This window comes from Chenopodium album, chromosome 1 (genome assembly GCF_948465745.1).
Source record: "Chenopodium album chromosome 1, dcCheAlbu1.1, whole genome shotgun sequence".
Classification (NCBI taxonomy): Eukaryota; Viridiplantae; Streptophyta; class Magnoliopsida; order Caryophyllales; family Amaranthaceae; genus Chenopodium; species Chenopodium album.
This window is the reverse complement of record NC_137834.1, coordinates 27,701,763-27,721,812: the sequence shown is the minus strand read 5'-3', so window position 1 is coordinate 27,721,812 and position 20,050 is coordinate 27,701,763. Positions and strand designations below refer to the sequence as shown.

Sequence of the window (20,050 nt, the reverse complement as noted above, 5' to 3'; positions counted from 1 at the left end):
TCAAACTAAATTCAATCACTAATCAATTAAACTTGAACAATCAACAAAACAATTGAAATCAAAAGCTAAAGATTGCATTAAAGTAAAAGAAATCCTTACAAACTTGCTTCAAATCAAAAGAATCATCAATCATCAACCATGAACTTCTCTCTCTACAAACTAGTGTTTCTCTCTCTAAAACTTGATCTCAAAACTATCTCTAATAATCTTCTCTCTCTAAAATTCCTTATCCAAAATTAATTCTTCTAAAAATAGAAGAAAAGTCTATATATAGTAAAACTAACAAAGAGAAATTAGTTAGATCGTCCAAAATAGGCCCGTACAGACGCGACCTTCTTCAAGAGAGTGCGCGGCCGCGAAAAATGGGTACAGAACAGTGAGAGCAGGTGGCGCGCCCGCGCCTGTGAGCAGGGCAGCCCCCTTCACCATCATTTTGATGCTCCTCGTGTGCTCCACTCGATGCTCTTGATAAACACGGAACATGGCAGACCCAAAATCACCTTGATGGTGGGTTCAACACGAGAATTCGTGCCCCCACGACTTGAATGCACGGCCTAAGGTCAAATGGAACTTACACTTCTCCATGCTTTAGCTTCATATGGAGAACACAAGGTATCCTAATCAATTCCAAACTTGGGAAGGGGTCTCAGGAATCTTTGGATAACGACCTTAACCTGAAAAATGAAAGAAAACAAACAAATAAATGGTAAAAGACAAGAAAAACCAATAAATGCATGAAAATGGAAAAATCAACTAAGTAAAGAGCAAAATAAAGAAATAAAGAGAAAAACTATGGAAAAATGAAATAAAAGAGCTATAAAAGCAATCTAAAATCATCCTAAAAGAGAACAAATGAGTGCCATAAATGACACTCATCATGCCCCCAACAGGCAAGAGAACTGCAGGCAGACTAGCAAAATAGAGAAGAAGGGCCCAACATGAAGTAAGAAAAGGAAAAAAGCATAAGAACAACAAGTGTGGTATTTGCAAGGAGTTGGGGCATAACTCTTTAACTTGCAAGAACAAGAGCCAAGCTGGAAGTGCTGCTGTAGGAGATGGAAAAGGAAAGGGGGGGGGGGGAAAGCAAGGCACAACTGATGGTGCAAGCACATCTCACAACCTCATTATAAGCAAAGGAAAACAAGAAACACCCAAGATGCTTAGTGCACAACTATGGGGCTGATTTTTTTGGTTATTCCACCATTGCCAGACTTTTTTGTAATGAAATTTAAAAACAAATCAATATTATAGTACCTAACTTTGTTGACAATAGGTGGTAACTTGTCACTACAAGAAAATAACCTTTTCGTAGCGATTATTTTAACCTTTGGTATCGATTGTAATTGCAACAAAAAGCTTTCCCAACGAATGGTCATTCGATACAATATCCCCCGTTGCTTTAGCCTTTAGTAGTGGTTTTCAATATCGATGGGGTTGGCCTCAATAATCGACACAAAAAACGACATCCAATCGTGGTGATTATTGTAGCGATTACAATTGCTATAAATGTTTAATTCATTTTCTTCAAAAAAAAAAAAAACATGCGTATGATATTTACAAGATTCAAACATGCAACCTCAAAATCTTATACTACGTATTAAATGTTTCACCAATTAGCTATGACATATTTTATGTATTCTTTGTCAAACAATATTTATATATCTAGTGTTGAAAAGGCTTTCGTATCGATTTTTAGGATTTAGTGGCGATTGTAAATGATACGATTTCTCAAAATTATATAAATGTGTAAAAATAGTGTGGATATGTATTATTATGTTTTCCGTATCGATTTTATATGGGAAAACCATGGAGATTGTAAAATGATACGACTTCCTTAATTATTTCACAAACATACTTGCATATTGTAACGAATGTACAATCGCTACGAAATAATCGCTGCGAAAAGACATTTTTCTTGTAGTGTGTGCTTTTTTTTATTTTTTTGACAAAAACAGATTTACATGTAACTTAAGAACTACTTATTTTTCAAAATGATATTTTATTTTCTTAAATCACTTAAATGTTATAAATAGTATTATTACAAACATTACAACCCCTATTTTTATTGCTAAATTAATTACTCTTTGCTGCTGCTGCATCTTTTTCTTGAGCACCTTCATCTCTTGCTTCAGTTTACTGTCGTTGCAATTTCTTCCTTGCTTTGACTTTCATAAAAGGCAAGATAATGATCAACAACACCTCTACACCATTTGAAGTTGTCACATGCATCGCACTTGTAGTACAACCTTTGCGGATTTTTTTGTAGGTTCTGAACTCCTTATTGCATTTTTCTTTCCATATGAACAAGTTTTGTTAGGAGCTCAATTGTATGTTGATTCATAAGAGGAAGATGAGGTTTGTGAAAGCATGGTTGAATGAGATATGAAATATCAAGTATGAGAGGGTTGATTAAATAGACAAAGGGAACTAGCCGTTATTTCTGTTTTACATGTCAACGAATAGTTATTTGAAAAAAAATTCAGGAAACTTTTACGGGCTAAATGGTGAAATTAAAATTTTAAGTTTGGGTATATGGTGAAATTTTTGTATTAAGTTTGGGTATATGGTGAATTACAAAAAGACACTAACGGGGAGTTAACGTCGATTAGGCAGGTAAAAGTGCATTTAATGCTAATGTACTGTAACTGACTAGTATTTGGTGAATTTGAAAGTTTTGCTGGGTATTTGATGAATAAAATAATAACTCAAGGGCATTTGGGGAAATTTTGTTTTTTTTCCAACCGTGATTAACACCGTTAATATCTATCAAATTAAGTTACATAATTAAGGAAAAGACTATAATACCCTTTTTTACAAATCTAATGTCTTGATTTGTATGTAGAAAATTGTTCGATAAGGTTTTTGGAGTCATTTAAGCTCTTAATGATCCAAATTGACCTCGAAATTAGCAAAAAAATTGCAAATGTCTCGTATGCATGTTAAGAATGTCTCGTTTTGCGTAATTTTTTGCGTGCTAATAATTGTTCATTTAAGATTTTCGGGGTCATTTTCGTCATTTATGGGCCTAGATTGAGCTCAAAATTTCCAAAAAATCATGAAAATGCCTCGTTTTACTCCATACCTTTTATTAAATGTCTCGATTTACTTTCTACTGCTTTGCTCTGAAAAAATTGTTCGGTCAAAGTTTGACGATCATTTTGGCTCTTTAAAATCCAAATTGAGAGCAAAGTAGACAAATAAAATAATCGGGTAATTTTCTTTACTAGCACACAAAACAAAACATTTTATGACACGTAAAACGAGGCATTTTTATATTTTTTTTTGCCAATTTCGAGCTCAATTTAGGTCCATATAGGACCAAAATACTCCCTAAAACTTTAACTGAACAATTATAAGCACAAAAAAAATACCCACGCGTAAATCGAAATTTTTTGGAAACGCATACAAGACAATTGCGTTATCTTTGTTTTGTTAATTTCGAGGTCAATTTGGATCCTTAAGAGCTAAAATGACCCAAAAAATCTTAATCGAACAAATTTCTATATGTAAATCAAGGCATTAGATGTTTAAAAGGGATATTATAGTCTTTTCCTTAATTAATTAACTTAATTTGATAGTTATTAACGGTGTTTGTTACAATTGCAAAAAAGACTAAACCACAGATGTATCAGTGAGAAAGCAAAAAAGTTAAAGAGTATATCAATAGTAAAGTCAAGGATAATGTTATATGTAGTCATTAGGGTTATACATAATCATTAATTACACTCTTGAAATTGTATAAAATTAGCAATTCATGACAAAATCACGCATGAATCAATGTATATAGTGTGTTTTTGTCATGATTTTTAAACAATACTAGCATAGTGCCCGTGCGATGCACGGTTTATAAATCAAACTATTAAACCCGTAGGAAAAATAAAAATAAAAACAAAGGTAATTCATTTACTATTAAAGGACTTGGTTACTAATGGTCAATAAAAAAAATTAAAGGAACGTTATTTGAATAGTATTTTATGTTATTTGAATTTCTTTTAATTTTTTATAATGTTATTTTATTAATTGAAAAATAATTGAATAATACTCCACATAGCTATATAAGAAGTGGACTAATTTATTTATATCTTCCGTTGAGAAAAAACTAAAATCTTCTTATCATACCATCCGCATCAGTAGCTACAATCAATCTAATATATACATGTTTTATTTACCCGTCGCACTCGTTAAATCTATAGACACAATAATAACCTTATATTTGACCTACCAAACATATATTTTCCTAAGTTAAGCATTGTGCCAAAAACTATATATAAAAAATAATAGTCATATATATAACCAACAGCTGATTAAATATAGTATACAACACAAATACTTCGTATATAGGTATGGATACTGATCATTTTATATAAATAAAATATACGGAGTATATATTACTAAGATTTATCCCTGCCTTAATTATAAAATGGTTAACAAAACTCTTATAATAGTGCATGGACATTTATATATCTAAAAATGTTCTTTTTACATATATTTTCCCCCATTTAATTTTAAAAGCCTTAAAATTGTCTCTTGAATTCGCTAAATTGATTTAAAAGGTTATGTTTATTTCAATATTTAAAGCCATTTACTATTTTCATTTCCTTTTGTTTTAATTTTTCTATTTAGAATTTATTAGACTATTAGGTTTCAAGATCGAAGTCAATATCTTTTTACCGTACAATCACTAAATCAAAGTCGCTCAACTAAAGTTTTGGACATTGCATAGCTACACAACATCCAACACAATGATTACATGCAAATAATTTTAATAAAACTACGCATTCGATATAAGTTATTAAACAATTTAACTATATATACATTTTGATAGGTTTATATCTTTCATATTAACAAAAATTTACAAATGTTATTATTATATTTTGAAAAAAAAAAATTAGACTTTGGAGTTTTGTGTAAGATAGATAAAGGATAAGTTAATTCCCGTCATATATGCATTGAGTTTTGGGTGTTCTATTCGGTTCACCCTTTGGGCTAATCCAGATTTGAGGATCTGTTCTAGGCTATTAGGTTCCACTCCCCTTCCGATTGTTGTTGCAGGGGAGCGAACACAGGTCCTCCCTAGTGTAATCTCAATCACCACTACACCAACAACCAAACACTTTGTATGGAGGACACGTGTTATAAAATATTATATTATATACATATACTTTTTTATATTATTATATTATATACACATACCATTAATAGATAAAAGTATTATTATGTATAAAACAACATAAATTATTGCACAACATAAATTATTGCACATGATTGTTGTATATCTAGTATAGTACATGAGCAATGCACGATTTTTAAATCAAAATGTTAGTTTTTCTAAAAAAAATTCATAAGTAATAGCATTGTTAATACGAATATTACAATTTAAAACACGAGTAATAGTTATAATACATTTTATATCTATCCCTTTTCCGTCAAATGTCTAATTCAATTTAACTTTTATTCTTCTTGTTTTGATTGGTTATTGGTTCAGTTTTGTTTTGTTTTGTTTTGTTTTTTTTTAATGCAAGAAAACAAAAGGTCATTGTAAAAGACATTGTATTATAGAAAATGAAAGGCCGATTAAAATTAAATTTATGTTCAAGATTATGTATTTTTTTCCAAGACAACATTTCGGCTCAACATTCAGTATTTGTCAAGGAGCACAACAAACGATAAAAGTAATTTTTACACTATTTTGTATCTTTATCAAAAACTTTTGTATTCATCCGATTACTTGAACTGAATTTAGGATAATTTGTAGACTATTTTGGGTAACTTTTATCAATAAAGCATAAATAACTTTCATTCATTACAGGGTAGCTTTTATAATAGGTGCACAATATTTTATTGTACATCTGATTTTTTTTAAATGTTTGTATTGATTTCATAATTGACGTCAAACTAAATTCTTATCGATTTTATTTAATTTTCATTAAAAAAAAATATTAGCCTTTCAAAATACGAAATATTTGTTTCCTTAATTATGCCACTTTAATCATATTGCTTTAAATTAGTTATTATTCTTTAACTTGACTATAAATAAAGATTGGAAAGACTTTATGAATTATTTGTAGTATTGGAAAGTATATATTTATTATAAAAAAATTAAATCAATATTTATGTTAGGAAATCATGAAAATCTTATGCATGTATAGAAACTTGCTTTTATTGTTTGAAGTTTAACAAAAATAACTATGCTTGAATATGTAAACAGTAATTATATAGATATATTTAATACTTAAGATAAGTCAATCAGAGAGTGACATTTGTCATCCTCACATTGAGGCGCTTGTCTTTTAGTATAATATATAGATTATAGAGTATATTTGATGCTTATATATAGCCCTAAGAGCTATGTATAACATTTTCCAAAAGTCAATAACAGAGGTGTATCAATGATAATTTCCTAATTCATTGTAGGCAAAAAAAAAAGTATGCAGCCCTTAATAAACATTTATTATACCGATTTACTTATAAATTGTCGATAAATTCCTAACTTAATACTAAAAAAACAAAAAGTATATTAAATGCTTATATGAAAGACTGCGTATAATATTACCATTCATTTTTTAACATTAAAATTTTTGGTTTTCATACTTAAATGGTTTGAATAGAGGATTGAATACGAAAAAGAAAACTAACTTAGATACGCTGATGAAACATAACAACTTTCAAGACTTAACTACTCTAGGACTACTACCATGCTACTACTCAGTAAGTCAGTACCAAAATTACCACAGATAAATGAAAATTAATTCAATTGACAATTGTAGTGTGGGCCCATATTCCCATTCAAAAAAGTTACAGCTCAAGTACTAAAATATGACGTAATAAATAAGCTTTTTAATAAGTAACTAATTAATTTAAAAACGTAATAAATACTACAGTACGTAGTAAGCTTTAAAAAAAAAAAAAAAAAAAACAAATCTATGGTCTTGTAATGACAATCTCCCAGCAAATCTGTAAAGGTGGAAGTAACAAATTTGGAAAATCATATTTTCTTCATAGCACAGAATCAAAAGTTACTTAATTTAGGCAAGAATCTCACTGATGTAGTAACTTTCAATGAAAAGTTTTTAAAAAGAGATTTAGTTTTTAAATTTAGAAAAATTGAAGTATCTCTTCTTTTATGAGCATACCGTAAAACTACTTTAGACTCGAATTTTGGAGTTTCGACTAATTAGGAATGAAGCTATATTGCTATGTTGTGTTTATGGGGTTTGATCCAAGATAATTTTATTAAGAACTAGTTTTGTGCCCGTGCGATGTCCGGGTTGTTTATTGAATTTTAAGATTAATTTTTAATCTATATGTCAAATTTTAAAACATATCATTGATACAAATTTAGTTAGGAAATTATGTGTTTTAATTTTGTGACAATTTAAACTATGTAGTGGACATATAACAAAAAATAAAATTATATGATAATTTATGAGAGTTATAATGTAATGATTTTTTGAATAAAATTATAATTCAATTTGTAAATATTGGTACTTTATCGAAAATAAAACTCTAAATTAACCATTTTATCTTAAAATTCTATCCAAATTTGATTGAAAATAGAATTCTAAACGAACTTTTTTATCCTACAAATTGAATTCTGTGTAACTCTATCCTACATGGCGCAACACTTGGCGAAAAGTTAGAATGCCAAGTATCGCTGTCTCGTCGCTTGGCTACAAGTTTAGCTTTATATATTAGTTATTATATGATATGATATGATATGATATGATATGATAACAAAAGATAATGATGTACTCCTTTTGTTCGACATTATAATTCTTGTTTTTTAAGCCCATAATAAAAATACAAGTTTCCAAAACATAATGTAATAATAAACCAAATTACTAAGTCACTTAAATACAACAATTCATATTTCGGTTATTTTGATTTCAAAAATTTTCAATTTAATTTTTAATTCAAATCTAGTCTGAATTAATATTGATTTGAATTAGATTAAATTTTTATTTTTAATTTAAAATAATGGACACCCCTATATTTAAAACAAATAAGTTCAAATAAAGCAAATTTAGATGAGAATATACTTCCTCCGTTCTAATAAAATTGCAACAATGGACTGTTTGCACTATTCATCACTTTCTTGACCATATAATATGATTTATACGTTAAGCAAAATAGAGTCATGTGTGATATTGTTGGATTCGTCTCATAAAATATTTTCACAATATCAACTTTTTATAATTTTAACTCTTAGGCCCTGTTCTCTTCACCTTAAAAAATAATATTAAGTAAAAATAATTTCAGTTCAGTAAAATTAATTTCAGTTTAGTAAAAATAATTTCAGTTCAGTAAAATTAATTTCAGTTTAGTAAAAATAATTTCAGTTCAGTAAAAATAAGTTCAGTTCAGTAAAATTCAGTTTTCTTAAAGAAGAATTATAATAGAAAATTAGTAAAAATAATTTCAGTTCAGTAAAAATAATTTAAGTTCAGTAAAAATAATTTCAATTCAGTAAAATTAAGTTCAGTTAAGTAAAAATAAGTTCAGTTCAATAAAAATAATTTCAGTTCAGCAAAATTAAGGTGAATCAAACAGGGCCTTACACAATTATAGATATTTAGCATATAAAATTTTAACTCGTACACAATTATAGATATTTAGCATATAAAACCAATAAAGAAAATAAAGAAAATTTAAATAAGAATATACTTCCCCCGTTCTATTAATATTGCAACAATGGATTTTTTCCACTATTCATCACTCTTGCTTATAATATGATCTATACGTTAAGCAAAATAGAGTCATGTGGGATATTGTTGGATTCGTCTCATAAAATATTTTCACAATATCAACTTTTTATAATTTTAACTCTTACACAATTATAGATATTAAGCATATAAAATTTTAACTCGTACACAATTATAGATATTTAGCATATAAAACCAATAAATTCAAATAAAGAAAATTTAAATAAGAATATACTTCCTCCGTTCGATTAATATTGCAACAATGGACTTTTTGCACTATTCATCACTCTTGCTTGACCATATAATATGATTTATACGTTAAGCAAAATATAGTCATGTGGGATATTGTTGGATTCGTCTCATAAAATACTTTCACAATATCAACTTTTTATAATTTTATTTCTTACACAATTATAGATATTTAGCATTTAAAATGTTTATCCTTCTTGCAATATTAATAGAACGGAGGAAGTATAATATATGTTGTATTGTAAAATTCAATTTCAATCAATATGAATATTTTTAAACTAGTATAGTATAATCAGTTTAACTATTACATAAAATTATTGTTTAATATTAGGTGAAGTAAACAGGTGTAGAATAGCTAACTTCGTTTTGAGCATTTTTTTTTTTTGTTTTTGTTTTTATTACCGTCATTCACTCAAATTTTTTAAATTGTTCTTTCAACCGTTATCGACTTTACTTTTTTCTGTGATCTTATCCACTTCAAAACTTTTTTGCTGCTTTTACCATCGTTACCCATTCAAAATAAGGAATTAGGTTAAATAATAGTCATATCCATTCGTACTTCGAACGTTTTAATACCTACTCAACTCCAGAATCACCATTAATCGAAACAACTATCTTATCCAAAATTTCAAATATGTGTCATTTAACATAATCATAATTTTCATTATCAGTAAGATAATTTGATATATATCCACTTGTATCTTTAACGTTTTCGATAACTACTCAATATCCATGATCACCGAAAACAATTATCCATCTGGAAATCAAAACACGTGTTTAATAGAATTATACTAAGTAATTATTATTATGGAAAATGCTATACATAACCGTAGGGCTACATATAAGGAACTAAAAATGAAAAAAAAAAAAAAAATATAGCATTAATTAGCCCGTTCACTTCACTTTATATTTGTTGAACTGAACTAATTTTTAGTGAATTGAAATTATTTTTATTGAATTGAAATTAATTTTATTGTGAAACTATTTTTTCTAAATATTATTTTTTATAGGTGAAGTGAAAAAGGCCTCACACTAATTATGCATAATTTTGTCGTGTATTTTTAAATTAACATCTACGAGTACTCGTACTATTTAGGGAAGATATTACTAGTATTATTATGACTATTATCCATTAGCATTATTATCAATCCATTAAATCATTATTACACACCTCAAATTCCCCCAAATAATTAAAAACACAAACATGGCACAAAAGTCAAACATATAATAAATAAATAAATAAATCAAGAAAAGTAGATATCACTTAGGATTATTACCTCATAAAAAATAAAATAAAAATCAATTAGGATTAGGAATACGAAATTGATATAAATTAGGATTATTAAGACTAGTTTTAAAAACCAACCTTTGTGGAGAAGAAGTGAAAGCAAAGAGAAACCCCACGTTTTTCTGTCTCACTCTTTCTCTCTCCTCTTCCTAAACCCCTTCTCCCCTGTTTTTATTTTTCCTTCAATTTTTATTTTTATTTTTATTTTTATTTTTAATATTTGATTTATAAATACTTTCAAAGGCGTAGCCGTCGAGGTCTTCGTTCTTCTTCTTCATTCAGTAACTGGTAGATCTCACTCTTTCTCTCTCCTCTTTTTTTTGTACGGATTTTTATTTATCCGATCTTATTTTAGATCGGAATTTTTCTATTCTGTTTTTCCAGAATTTGGTTTCTTCGATCGATTTTGAGGTTTGTTTTTGTTTTTCTTATTCAATTTTGATTTTGATTTTTGTTTTCAGTACGATCTGAAAACTCAAATTTGAATTTTTTATTTTATGTTTTTGTTGTTTAATTTGATTCAATTAGTAATGGATTAGCATTCTGTTTCTTTCTTTGATTTTTGAAATTTTTAATTTTGTTTTTGCATTCGAGTTATTAATTTGAGGTTAACTCTGCATTGAATTGAGTGTTGTTTTGATGGATCTGTGTGTATAGTTGAGAGTGTTTGATTAGTACTGATTTTTTTTTTTAATTTTTTTTTTGTTTGTAATTGATTTTTCAATCGTTATAATATCATGCAAATTAATCAGCTGAAAATTTGAGTTAAATGTGATTAATTTCGATTAAATTCAATGACGGAAGGATGAATTCTATTGTTCGATTTATTTTTTTTTTTTTTTTTTTTTTTTTTTTTTTTTATCATGCATGATTAATTTAAATGTTGATAAATTTGAATGTTCGATCTGCTTAATTGAATGCCAAATTATATTTTTAAATGCTTTAGTGTTTAATTGGTCGATTCAATAATGATATCGTTAAATTTTGGCTAATATTTGATTGATAATTATTTTTAATTATTAGATCCAAGAAACTCAGCGATGGCGGCAGGACAGGATAGATGGTTGAGAGGGATGGTGAAGGCTGTTCCATCAGGGGACACCTTGGTGATTATGGGTATTGCTAAGAAAGACGAAATTCCTCCGGAAAAGGCTGTGATTCTAAAGCAAATCATAGCTCCTAGGCTGGTGTGTATTTTACTTGCTATTGCTATTTAGTGTATTTTTGGTTATTATTTCGTAAATGTAGTTTTAATTTAATTCAATGGAAGTATGCATTGTATTTCTTGTCACCAAATTGGCATATTTGTTATTGTATGTCGTTAGAATTATTGTGTTGTTGTCGATTTTCGAGTCTTGATGATTACCGGTTTGTTCTTAATTCATGTGTTATTCCAGGCTCGTAGAGACGGAGAGGACGAGCCCTTTGCTTGGGATAGTAGAGAGTATTTGAGGAAACTCTGCATTGGAAAGGTGTGTTTTTGTATTTTTTTTTCTTCCTGAATCTGCTTTTTTAAAAATATGTTTAGTAATTTTATGTGAATTATGGTCTTTTAATCTTCTGATGTGGAGAGTTTTCTTTGTATAATTACAGGAGGTAGTTTTCAAAACTGAGTCGAATACATCAGCAAAACAGATTCCGGGGAGAGAGTTTGCTTCTGTAATGCTTGCTGATGGCAGTGACGTTGCAAAGTTGGTGGTTCAACAAGGCTGGGCAAAGGTGTGCTTAGTCATGATGTTAATGATTTTCTGCATCATCTATTGGTGTTCTTTGATTTAATATTAAGTGGTGTAATTTGATGGTATTAATTACGTCTTTGATACTCATTGTCTGCAAAAAAAAATTTGTTTTTTTTTTTTTTTTTAAATTTACTCAGGTAAAAACACCATCAAAGAATGAAGCAAACTCTGATTTTACCGAACTGTTGGCACTTGAGGAAAAAGCAAAACAGCAAGGTTTAGGCAAGTGGAGCGAGGTAGGTCTCAAACTTTGTAATTTGATGCTTTTTTGCCAATTTTATTCTCGTGTGCTGAATTCCATAATAATCCAGAGCTGTGATGTAGCAAATTATGTATTTCCTCCCATTTTTTTTTTTTTTCATAATTAAAGCAGTCAAATACTGACCCAACATGACTGAACTAGCACGACCTTGAAGAACTCTCTATTTGGCAGCTTTAGTGTTTGTGTGCAGTTGTTTCTGGTTTTATCTCCGTTTAACCTTTATTTTTTACTATAAGTTTGATATGTGATTAATCTTGTTCTTGCTCTCCAGGTGCCCGGAGCTTCAGAGGCTTCTATCAGAAATTTGCCTCCATCTGCCATGGATGCATCCACTAATTTTGATGTAGTGGCTTTTACATCTGAAAACAAAGGGAGGTCTTTGCAAGCAGTTGTGGAGCAGGTTCGTGATGGTAGCACATTGCGAGTCTACCTGCTTCCAGAGTTTCAGTATGTTCAGGTTTTTGTGGCTGGCATTCAGGTATTTAAGCTTTGCTACTAATATAATTGTGGTGCTGAATTTGGAGGCTTTGGAATTTTGGCTCTTATACTATTTTATCTGTATGGTTATAGTGTCCATCAATGGGAAGGAGACCCTTTCCAGAGAGGATTGTTGAAGCTGAAGTGAGTACAGATGGACCCAATGGAGAAGCTGCAACTGAACCTCGTGCTCCCTTGACGGCAGCTCAGAAGGTTGCTGCCTCTGCTGCTCCAGGTGTGGAGACACCCGCAGACCCCTTTGGGAGGGAAGCAAAGCACTTCACAGAGACCCGTACTTTGCACAGAGATGTAAGCTAGTTGTCCGTGTGTTATCATAGTGTTTGATGTATTTTGTGTCTGGTTTTGATTTTATACTTTATCTTCATTTGCAGGTACGCATTGTCCTTGAGCAACCAGACAGACTCAAAAATTTGGTTGGTTCTGTTTATTATGATGATGGTGGTGAAGTAAAGAACCTGGCCTTTGAGTTAGTGAAAAGTGTAAGTATATTTGGCAATAAAAGCATACTGCTGCTATTTGCAGCTGCATAAGGTTCATCTTTTGCGTGATGAATATTGGGTTTATAAATTCTGTTGCATTTGCATTTTTCAACACACTGTACATGCTGAATATATAACAAGTACTGAGTAGATGGATCTTTGCTCTAGCTTTTGGTTTTGGAAGGTATGATGCGATGTACACTAATACATTTTCATGAGTATCTTTCACTCATACTCTGACCAAAAGCCAAGGCCACCATTTGCTATACACCTTTTTTTGGGCAGGTAGTTTATGAAATGAGTTTTCATGGTAACCTTGTTGGTTTTATTGTTTGCTATCTTTTCATTATTTTGTTTGTTCATGATGCTACATCCTGAGAATTCTATGTTGATTGTGGCTTATGGTATTGTTTATGCACTGGCTTCCTGAAGTGTGTACCAGATTTCCTGGTGGTTGATATGTTCTTATAAATGTTTCAATGTAGGGAGAGTATAAGTAATTTTAATACATCCTTTACATTGTGTCGCTTACAGAAATGTCTAGATATATGCCATATTTGCGGATATTTCAATGATGGTTTAGATGCTCTTGTTTTCTTTGCGAGTTAATCTTACTAATGTAATACAGAACTAAATTAATAACTGTTAGTTTTTGTGGATGATGGTTATTTGGTCCTATCTGTTATCCAGATCTTATTGCGTGACTCTCAAGTCCCAACTCCCAAGTATTGATGCAACTTGACTTGAGCATATTAATTAATGTATTTGCTTCAGCATAATCTAATTTCAGCACATATGAACTTCCAATTCTAACTGAACATTTCAAATTGCCCGTGTTTGAAAAAATGCAGGGCTTAGCTAAATATCTTGATTGGAGTGCTAAATCTTTGGAAGCCAAAGACCAGAAGGAATTGAAAACAGCAGAACTCGAGGCTAAAAAGAAGCGAATCAAGATGTGGACGAACTATGTGCCTCCTGCTACAAACTCAAAAGCAATTCATGACCAGAACTTTACTGGAAAGGTAATAGGATGTACTAATTCATGACCATAAGCAATAATCCTTGGATGTAATATTATCATTGGATTATCTTTGCATTTTACTTTTATGCAATTGCCTAACCTTCTTTGACATCAGGTGATCGAAATTGTTAGTGGAGACTGTATTATCGTTGCTGATGATGCTGTGCCGGTTGGTAGTCCATTGGCTGAGAGAAGAGTAAATATCTCTAGCATAAAAGCTCCGAAACTGGGTAATCCACGTTGGAACAACAAAGGACCTGAATCACATGCTCGTGAATCAAAGGAGTTCCTCCGCCAAAAGCTTATTGGCCGTCAGGTATTCCTAGGTTTTAAGTTATTGTGGGGAGGTAGTGTGATCCTTAAAAGTCAAGTCTAATAATGAGGTTTAATGTGAACTTAGGTGAATGTTTCCATGGAGTACTCAAGGAAGGTCCCCGTTGGAGGTGGTGCTGAAAATGCAGCTCCCTCATCTGAGTTTAGGGTAATGGACTTTGGATCAGTGTTCCTGCCTGCTCAATCGAAGGGTAAAGGAGGTGATGCAACATCTGCTTCATCTACGGTTGTTGGTCAAGAAAATGGATACAACGTTGCTGAATTGTTGGTTGGCCGTGGGCTTGCTACTGTCGTACCACACAGAGACTTTGAAGAAAGATCAAATTATTATGATGCCCTTTTGGTAGCTGAAGCGAAAGCAAAAGCTAACAGGAAAGGGGTCCATGGTGAAGAATCTCCCACAAACCACATTCAAGACCTCACCACTGTGAGTAATGGGTCTCATGTCTTTGCAATCCTGTCGTTTATCCCTTTTTCCCTTCCCTTTTTTATTTTATACATTTTACAAAGAGTTTTCAATTCTAGTATCTTAATATTTCAGGCTTCAGGGAAGAAAGCCAAGGACTTCTTACCATTTTTGACGCGAGTTAAGAGGCACTCTGCTGTTGTTGAATATGTACTCAGTGGCCATCGGTTCAAGCTCCTGCTTCCTAAGGCAACTTGCAGCATAGCATTTTCTTTTTCAGGTGTGAGGTGTCCTGGACGAGGTGAACCTTATTCAGATGATGCAATTGCATTCATGAGAAGAAGAATAATGCAGAGAGATGTTGAGGTAATATACATCCTTTTAGAGATTGCAGGAAAAAATAACCTACTCTTTTCTAAATCTAACCAAAAAAATTAAAGACTTTGTTCCATGTGCTTTTTATATTAAAAAACTTTTGTATACATCCGGTTTACACTAATATTAGTGTACATCGAGCAGTATAGGGGTAATTTTAAGCCAATTTAGGGTAACTTTTTGCCTTTTTTGGGTAACTTTGAACATAATATGATTTTTTTTTATAAATCGAACAAGAAAAGTTTTATAAGGGTGATAAAATTACTTTCAATCACTAATAATTGAATTTTAGTCATTTAAAATGTGATTCTTTACCAATAAAACGTAGATTATTTTTATTTGTATTGGGTTACTTTTATACATATTAGGGTAACTTTTATTCATTTTAGGGGTAACTTTTGATCACTTTAAGAGAGATTTAAAATGGATGTACAATAATTATTGTACACCCAATTTTTTTAAAAGTTTGTGTTTTATATTTATCCATTATTTTTCTAATTTTCAGATAGAAGTGGAAACTGTGGATAGAACCGGAACTTTCTTGGGATCCCTTTGGGAATCTAAGACCAATATGGCTGCAGTGTTGCTAGAAGCTGGGCTTGCAAAATTTCAGAAATCTTTTGGCACAGATCGGATAGCAGATGCCCATCTTCTTGCTCAAGCTGAAGAGTCTGCTAAATGCCAGAAGTTGAAGGTTAGTAATGCATATATGATAAATTCTTCTGCTATATCATATGGTATCATCAGAGTCAATTTAACCAACTATTGGCTCATTGCAGATATGGGAAAATTATGTTGAAGGTCAAGAAGTTGTGAATGGATCATCAGCCCCTGAAAATCGACAGAAAGAAGTTATGAAGGTAGGCTGAGTTGTAATATGAGTTTTATTGGCTGTAATCTTACCATATATGATAACTAACATTTACATGTAAACAGGTGGTTGTTACCGAAGTCCTTGGCGGAGGCAAGTTCTATGTTCAAAAAGTTGAGGACCAGATGGTTGCTTCTATTCAGCAGCAACTTGCTTCCCTAGACATTAAGGAGGCTCCAGTAATCGGAAGCTTTAACCCCAAGAAGGGTGATGTGGTTCTTGCTCAATTTAGTGCAGACAATTCATGGAATCGAGCTATGGTAAGTGATATGAATATTGTTATTTGGGTTTCTGTGTTTCTGAATGTGACATGTGGTGGCATTGTTTATTTGATTTTAATGCTTTAATTAATTGATGACTGGGCTTCTTTTTGCCAATACAATAGATTGTGAATGTGCCCCGTGGTGATGTTCAATCCCCAAAAGATGAGTTTGAAGTATTCTATATCGATTATGGTAATCAAGAAGTACTACCCTACAGTCGTCTACGACCTTTACCTCCTTCTGTCCTTTCTGTACCTGGATCAGCTCAACTCTGCAGTCTTGCATTCGTAAAGGTTCCTAGCTTAGAGGAGGATTATGGCCAAGAAGCAGCTGAGTATTTGAGTGAGCTAACTCTTAACAGTTCCCGAGAATTCAGGGCCATGGTTGAGGAAAAAGATACATCTGGTGGAAAAGCGAAAGGCCAAGGTAGTGGCACAGTTCTTCTAGTGACGTTGGTCGATGTAGAAGCCAGTTCAAGCATCAATGCTGCCATGTTGAAGGTATGAGATGATTCTTGGTTCTCTTTTAAAATCTTTTTATTTTTACCTGGATGCTCTTTTTTTTCTTACTTTATACACCTTTTTTCTACTCCTTCCGCCCCATAATATAGTTCCTGTTTTCCAATTTTGAAGACCCAAAATGTTATCATTGTTTCTATTTTTGGTTAGTATGTAAAGACCATATACCTTCATTTTTTTAATTTTATTCATTGAACATCCTAATTTACCTTTAAATTATCCACTTGCATTGTACTTTTTTCCACTTTCTCTCTCTAACTTATGTCTATAATTGTACTTTTCACTTTTTTCCTCTTAAATTATCCACTTGCCTTGTACTTTTGTGCAGATTGACCTTATGCAATGTTTTATGTTATTATAGTGATCAATATGACACTTCCAAATTTTTTTGTTTGTACATAATCATGTTTTCTGGCTGTTTGTCTGTCCCATCTCAACTCTTATAGATTGATTATTGGGTTGTGAAATATTGCAGGTTGGACTTGCTAGATTAGAAAAACTTAAAAGGTGGGATTCGATGGAGAGGAAGTCTGCTATTGATAACCTCGAAGAATTCCAGGAAGAGGCAAAAAAGAGTCGAAGTGGAATGTGGCAGTATGGAGACGTACAGTCTGATGACGAGGATTCTGCTCCACCGTTGAGGAAAGCTGCCGGTAAGCGTTGAGCAATAATGACTGGCAGTCTGTTTACCCATGGATTAGCTATAGGGCGGGATTACAACTTCCAGAGTACAAGATATAGAGAAGAGGGAAATGAAGTCTTAAATTAAACAATTTTTTTTTCCGAATTTTCTGAGTTGCAAAATTTTGTTATATTTTACTTATTTAATTTTCTCTTCCTATAAATTTTCGGACAAATTAGTGGATAATATTCTCTTCCTCCCCCTTCCCATCTCTGTCGATGCTTGAATAATAATTGTCACAGCTCTCCTAAGTGTGTGCTTTGCCTCCATTTGGAGGCTGCATTGACAATTTTCTCAATAGTCTTGTTTAATTTTATTATTATAACATTTTTGGTTAATGTAGGCGAACTGCTTGTCACTTGATTTATTGAAGACATTCAATAAATGACTAGCAGTATGTAACGGTTTAGTTGCTGGTAAATTACTTCTGCAACGGAGATTGGAATTTATTATGCATTTATGCTGTTTTGTGAGATCGTTTGACTTTAGAGTTTAGATTAGGAAAATAACATTACAAAAATGATCAAAATTAATTATAAGGACGAAGTATCTATAATAAAAAAATGCAGTCACTGATTAATAACTTCGTTAATTAGGTAACTCTAACTTTGTTGTAAGTTAATTGATATCTTATACTATCTCTGTTATTTTTATGTGCAACTTTTTTTATGTGCAACTTTGGAGCTGGACACCAATGCAAAATTTTATTATACTGTTTTGTGGAGAGAGAATGTATGGATATTTAATCACCATTACCACCCCCACAAAACCACCACCACTACCAACCCCACATAAGTACGAAACCCACCAGCCCCACAAAACCCAGGCACTACCTCGACAAAATCCCGCCCCCAGGAAACTAAAACCCACAAAATCCAGCACTGCTACCAACCCCACGAAACCACCGTGCTCACGAAATTCCACCATGCCGGATGAAATTCCACCGCGAAATTCCGACGAAATTCCAGAAATCTGACAAAAACCACCCAAAATCCCAGAAATCAGTTCTTGAAGTTGAAGAGAGAGAAATAAAATCTATAAAAATTCAAGAGATAATGAGATGGAAAGAGGAGAGAGAATAATAAATGGGGGAAGATGAATATGGGTGTCTTGAGTTGAAGATGAAGAGTTGATGAATTAAATTGGGTTGTTTGGGGGTGAAAATTAGTGATTAATTAAATTTGATTATAGTTAGTAAATTGTGTTATAATTTTTTAAATGAGGGTAAAATTGACATTTGACTATGATTTTTTTTTTTTTTTATTAAAAGAGGAAAGAAATTTCTTAGTTGCACATAACGTTTAACGGACAAAAATAGTAAAAGTTGCACATAAAAATAAACGGAGGTAGTACTTATACTCCCTATCCTTAAGTGAATTCAAGTCCCCAGGCAGCACACAGTATGCGGGAGGCCTAACACAGATCATCCAGGCAATCATACAGTTACGGCCAACACAAATCGCCTAGGCAGCCATGCAGGTTACGGCCAACACAAATTACCTAGGCAGCCATACAAATTACGCCCAACACAAATCGCCTTGCAGCCACACATTTATTCTCTGTAATCGCACACACATCTACCCAACTAGCAGCACACAGTTTATTAAATGAAGAGCAAATTACTAGCACACAACTAGCAGCATTGCGATCTTGCCTGGCCAATATTTAGTAAACTAAACACTACAAGTTAAGCTGTTATACTAATAAGCAATAAAACAGAATTAACTTATCTCTTGATGCGTGAACCAAACTGACAATAGCCGCGTCGTGGAGAACCACTGACCTAAAAGACGATTCCGCGCTACCTCCCGGTGCAGTAGACAGTTGCGGTCGCCCTCCAGGATAAGCACGGCGCCGGAGTTTATGTGCACTCACAAACCCGACTGGAACTCAGAATACTTGCCCAAAAAACAGAACGAGGAGAACATGTGTTTAGATAATTTTAGAGAAGAGATAAGACTGATTGTGTTGTGTGTTTAGACTGAGAAAACCACCTAGTATTTATAGGCTGAAGAGGAAAAACGGGAAGCATAAAAGGTGGAAAGAATCTGGCCAAGAAAATGACCAGATTAATTGGTCAGTCAACAACCGAGGCAAGAAACAAGGAATTAATCAGTCAGCTACAATCAAGGAATTAATGACTGAATTAATTCCGTAATCAACAAAGAAAGGGAAATAAAATTTCTCCAAAAAGATAACAAGGACCCACGCTCGCGCATTCTCCAAGACCCGAGGCCCGAGCCCGGCCCGGACTGACGCGTGTGTGTGGAGTAACACACACCTCCAACTCACTCAACTAAGTAGTGATAAAGCACTACAATATAAAAACAAGGAAACACCTCACTCCCCAATCAATGTGGGACT

General features: G+C 32.1%; 1 protein-coding gene across 2 annotated transcripts; it reads left to right on the top strand.

Annotated features, from left to right (window-relative positions):
• Positions 1-10,323: 10,323 nt before the first annotated feature.
• LOC145643004 (ribonuclease TUDOR 2-like) lies at positions 10,324-18,024 on the top strand. 2 transcript variants are annotated; one of them, XM_081694174.1, is made up of 17 exons: positions 10,324-10,527; positions 11,263-11,426; positions 11,637-11,711; positions 11,833-11,958; positions 12,116-12,214; positions 12,512-12,718; positions 12,811-13,026; positions 13,110-13,217; positions 14,069-14,239; positions 14,354-14,554; positions 14,639-14,998; positions 15,113-15,343; positions 15,858-16,046; positions 16,132-16,212; positions 16,289-16,483; positions 16,609-16,986; positions 17,480-18,024. In XM_081694174.1, the coding sequence occupies exons 2-17, from the start codon at positions 11,280-11,282 to the stop codon at positions 17,666-17,668; spliced, it is 2,973 nt and encodes a 990-aa protein (XP_081550300.1). In that variant the 5' UTR covers positions 10,324-10,527; positions 11,263-11,279; the 3' UTR covers positions 17,669-18,024. The 2 variants fall into 2 exon arrangements, with proteins under 2 accessions (XP_081550300.1, XP_081550296.1); XM_081694170.1 differs by having other exon boundaries at positions 10,512-10,650.
• Positions 18,025-20,050: the final 2,026 nt, after the last annotated feature.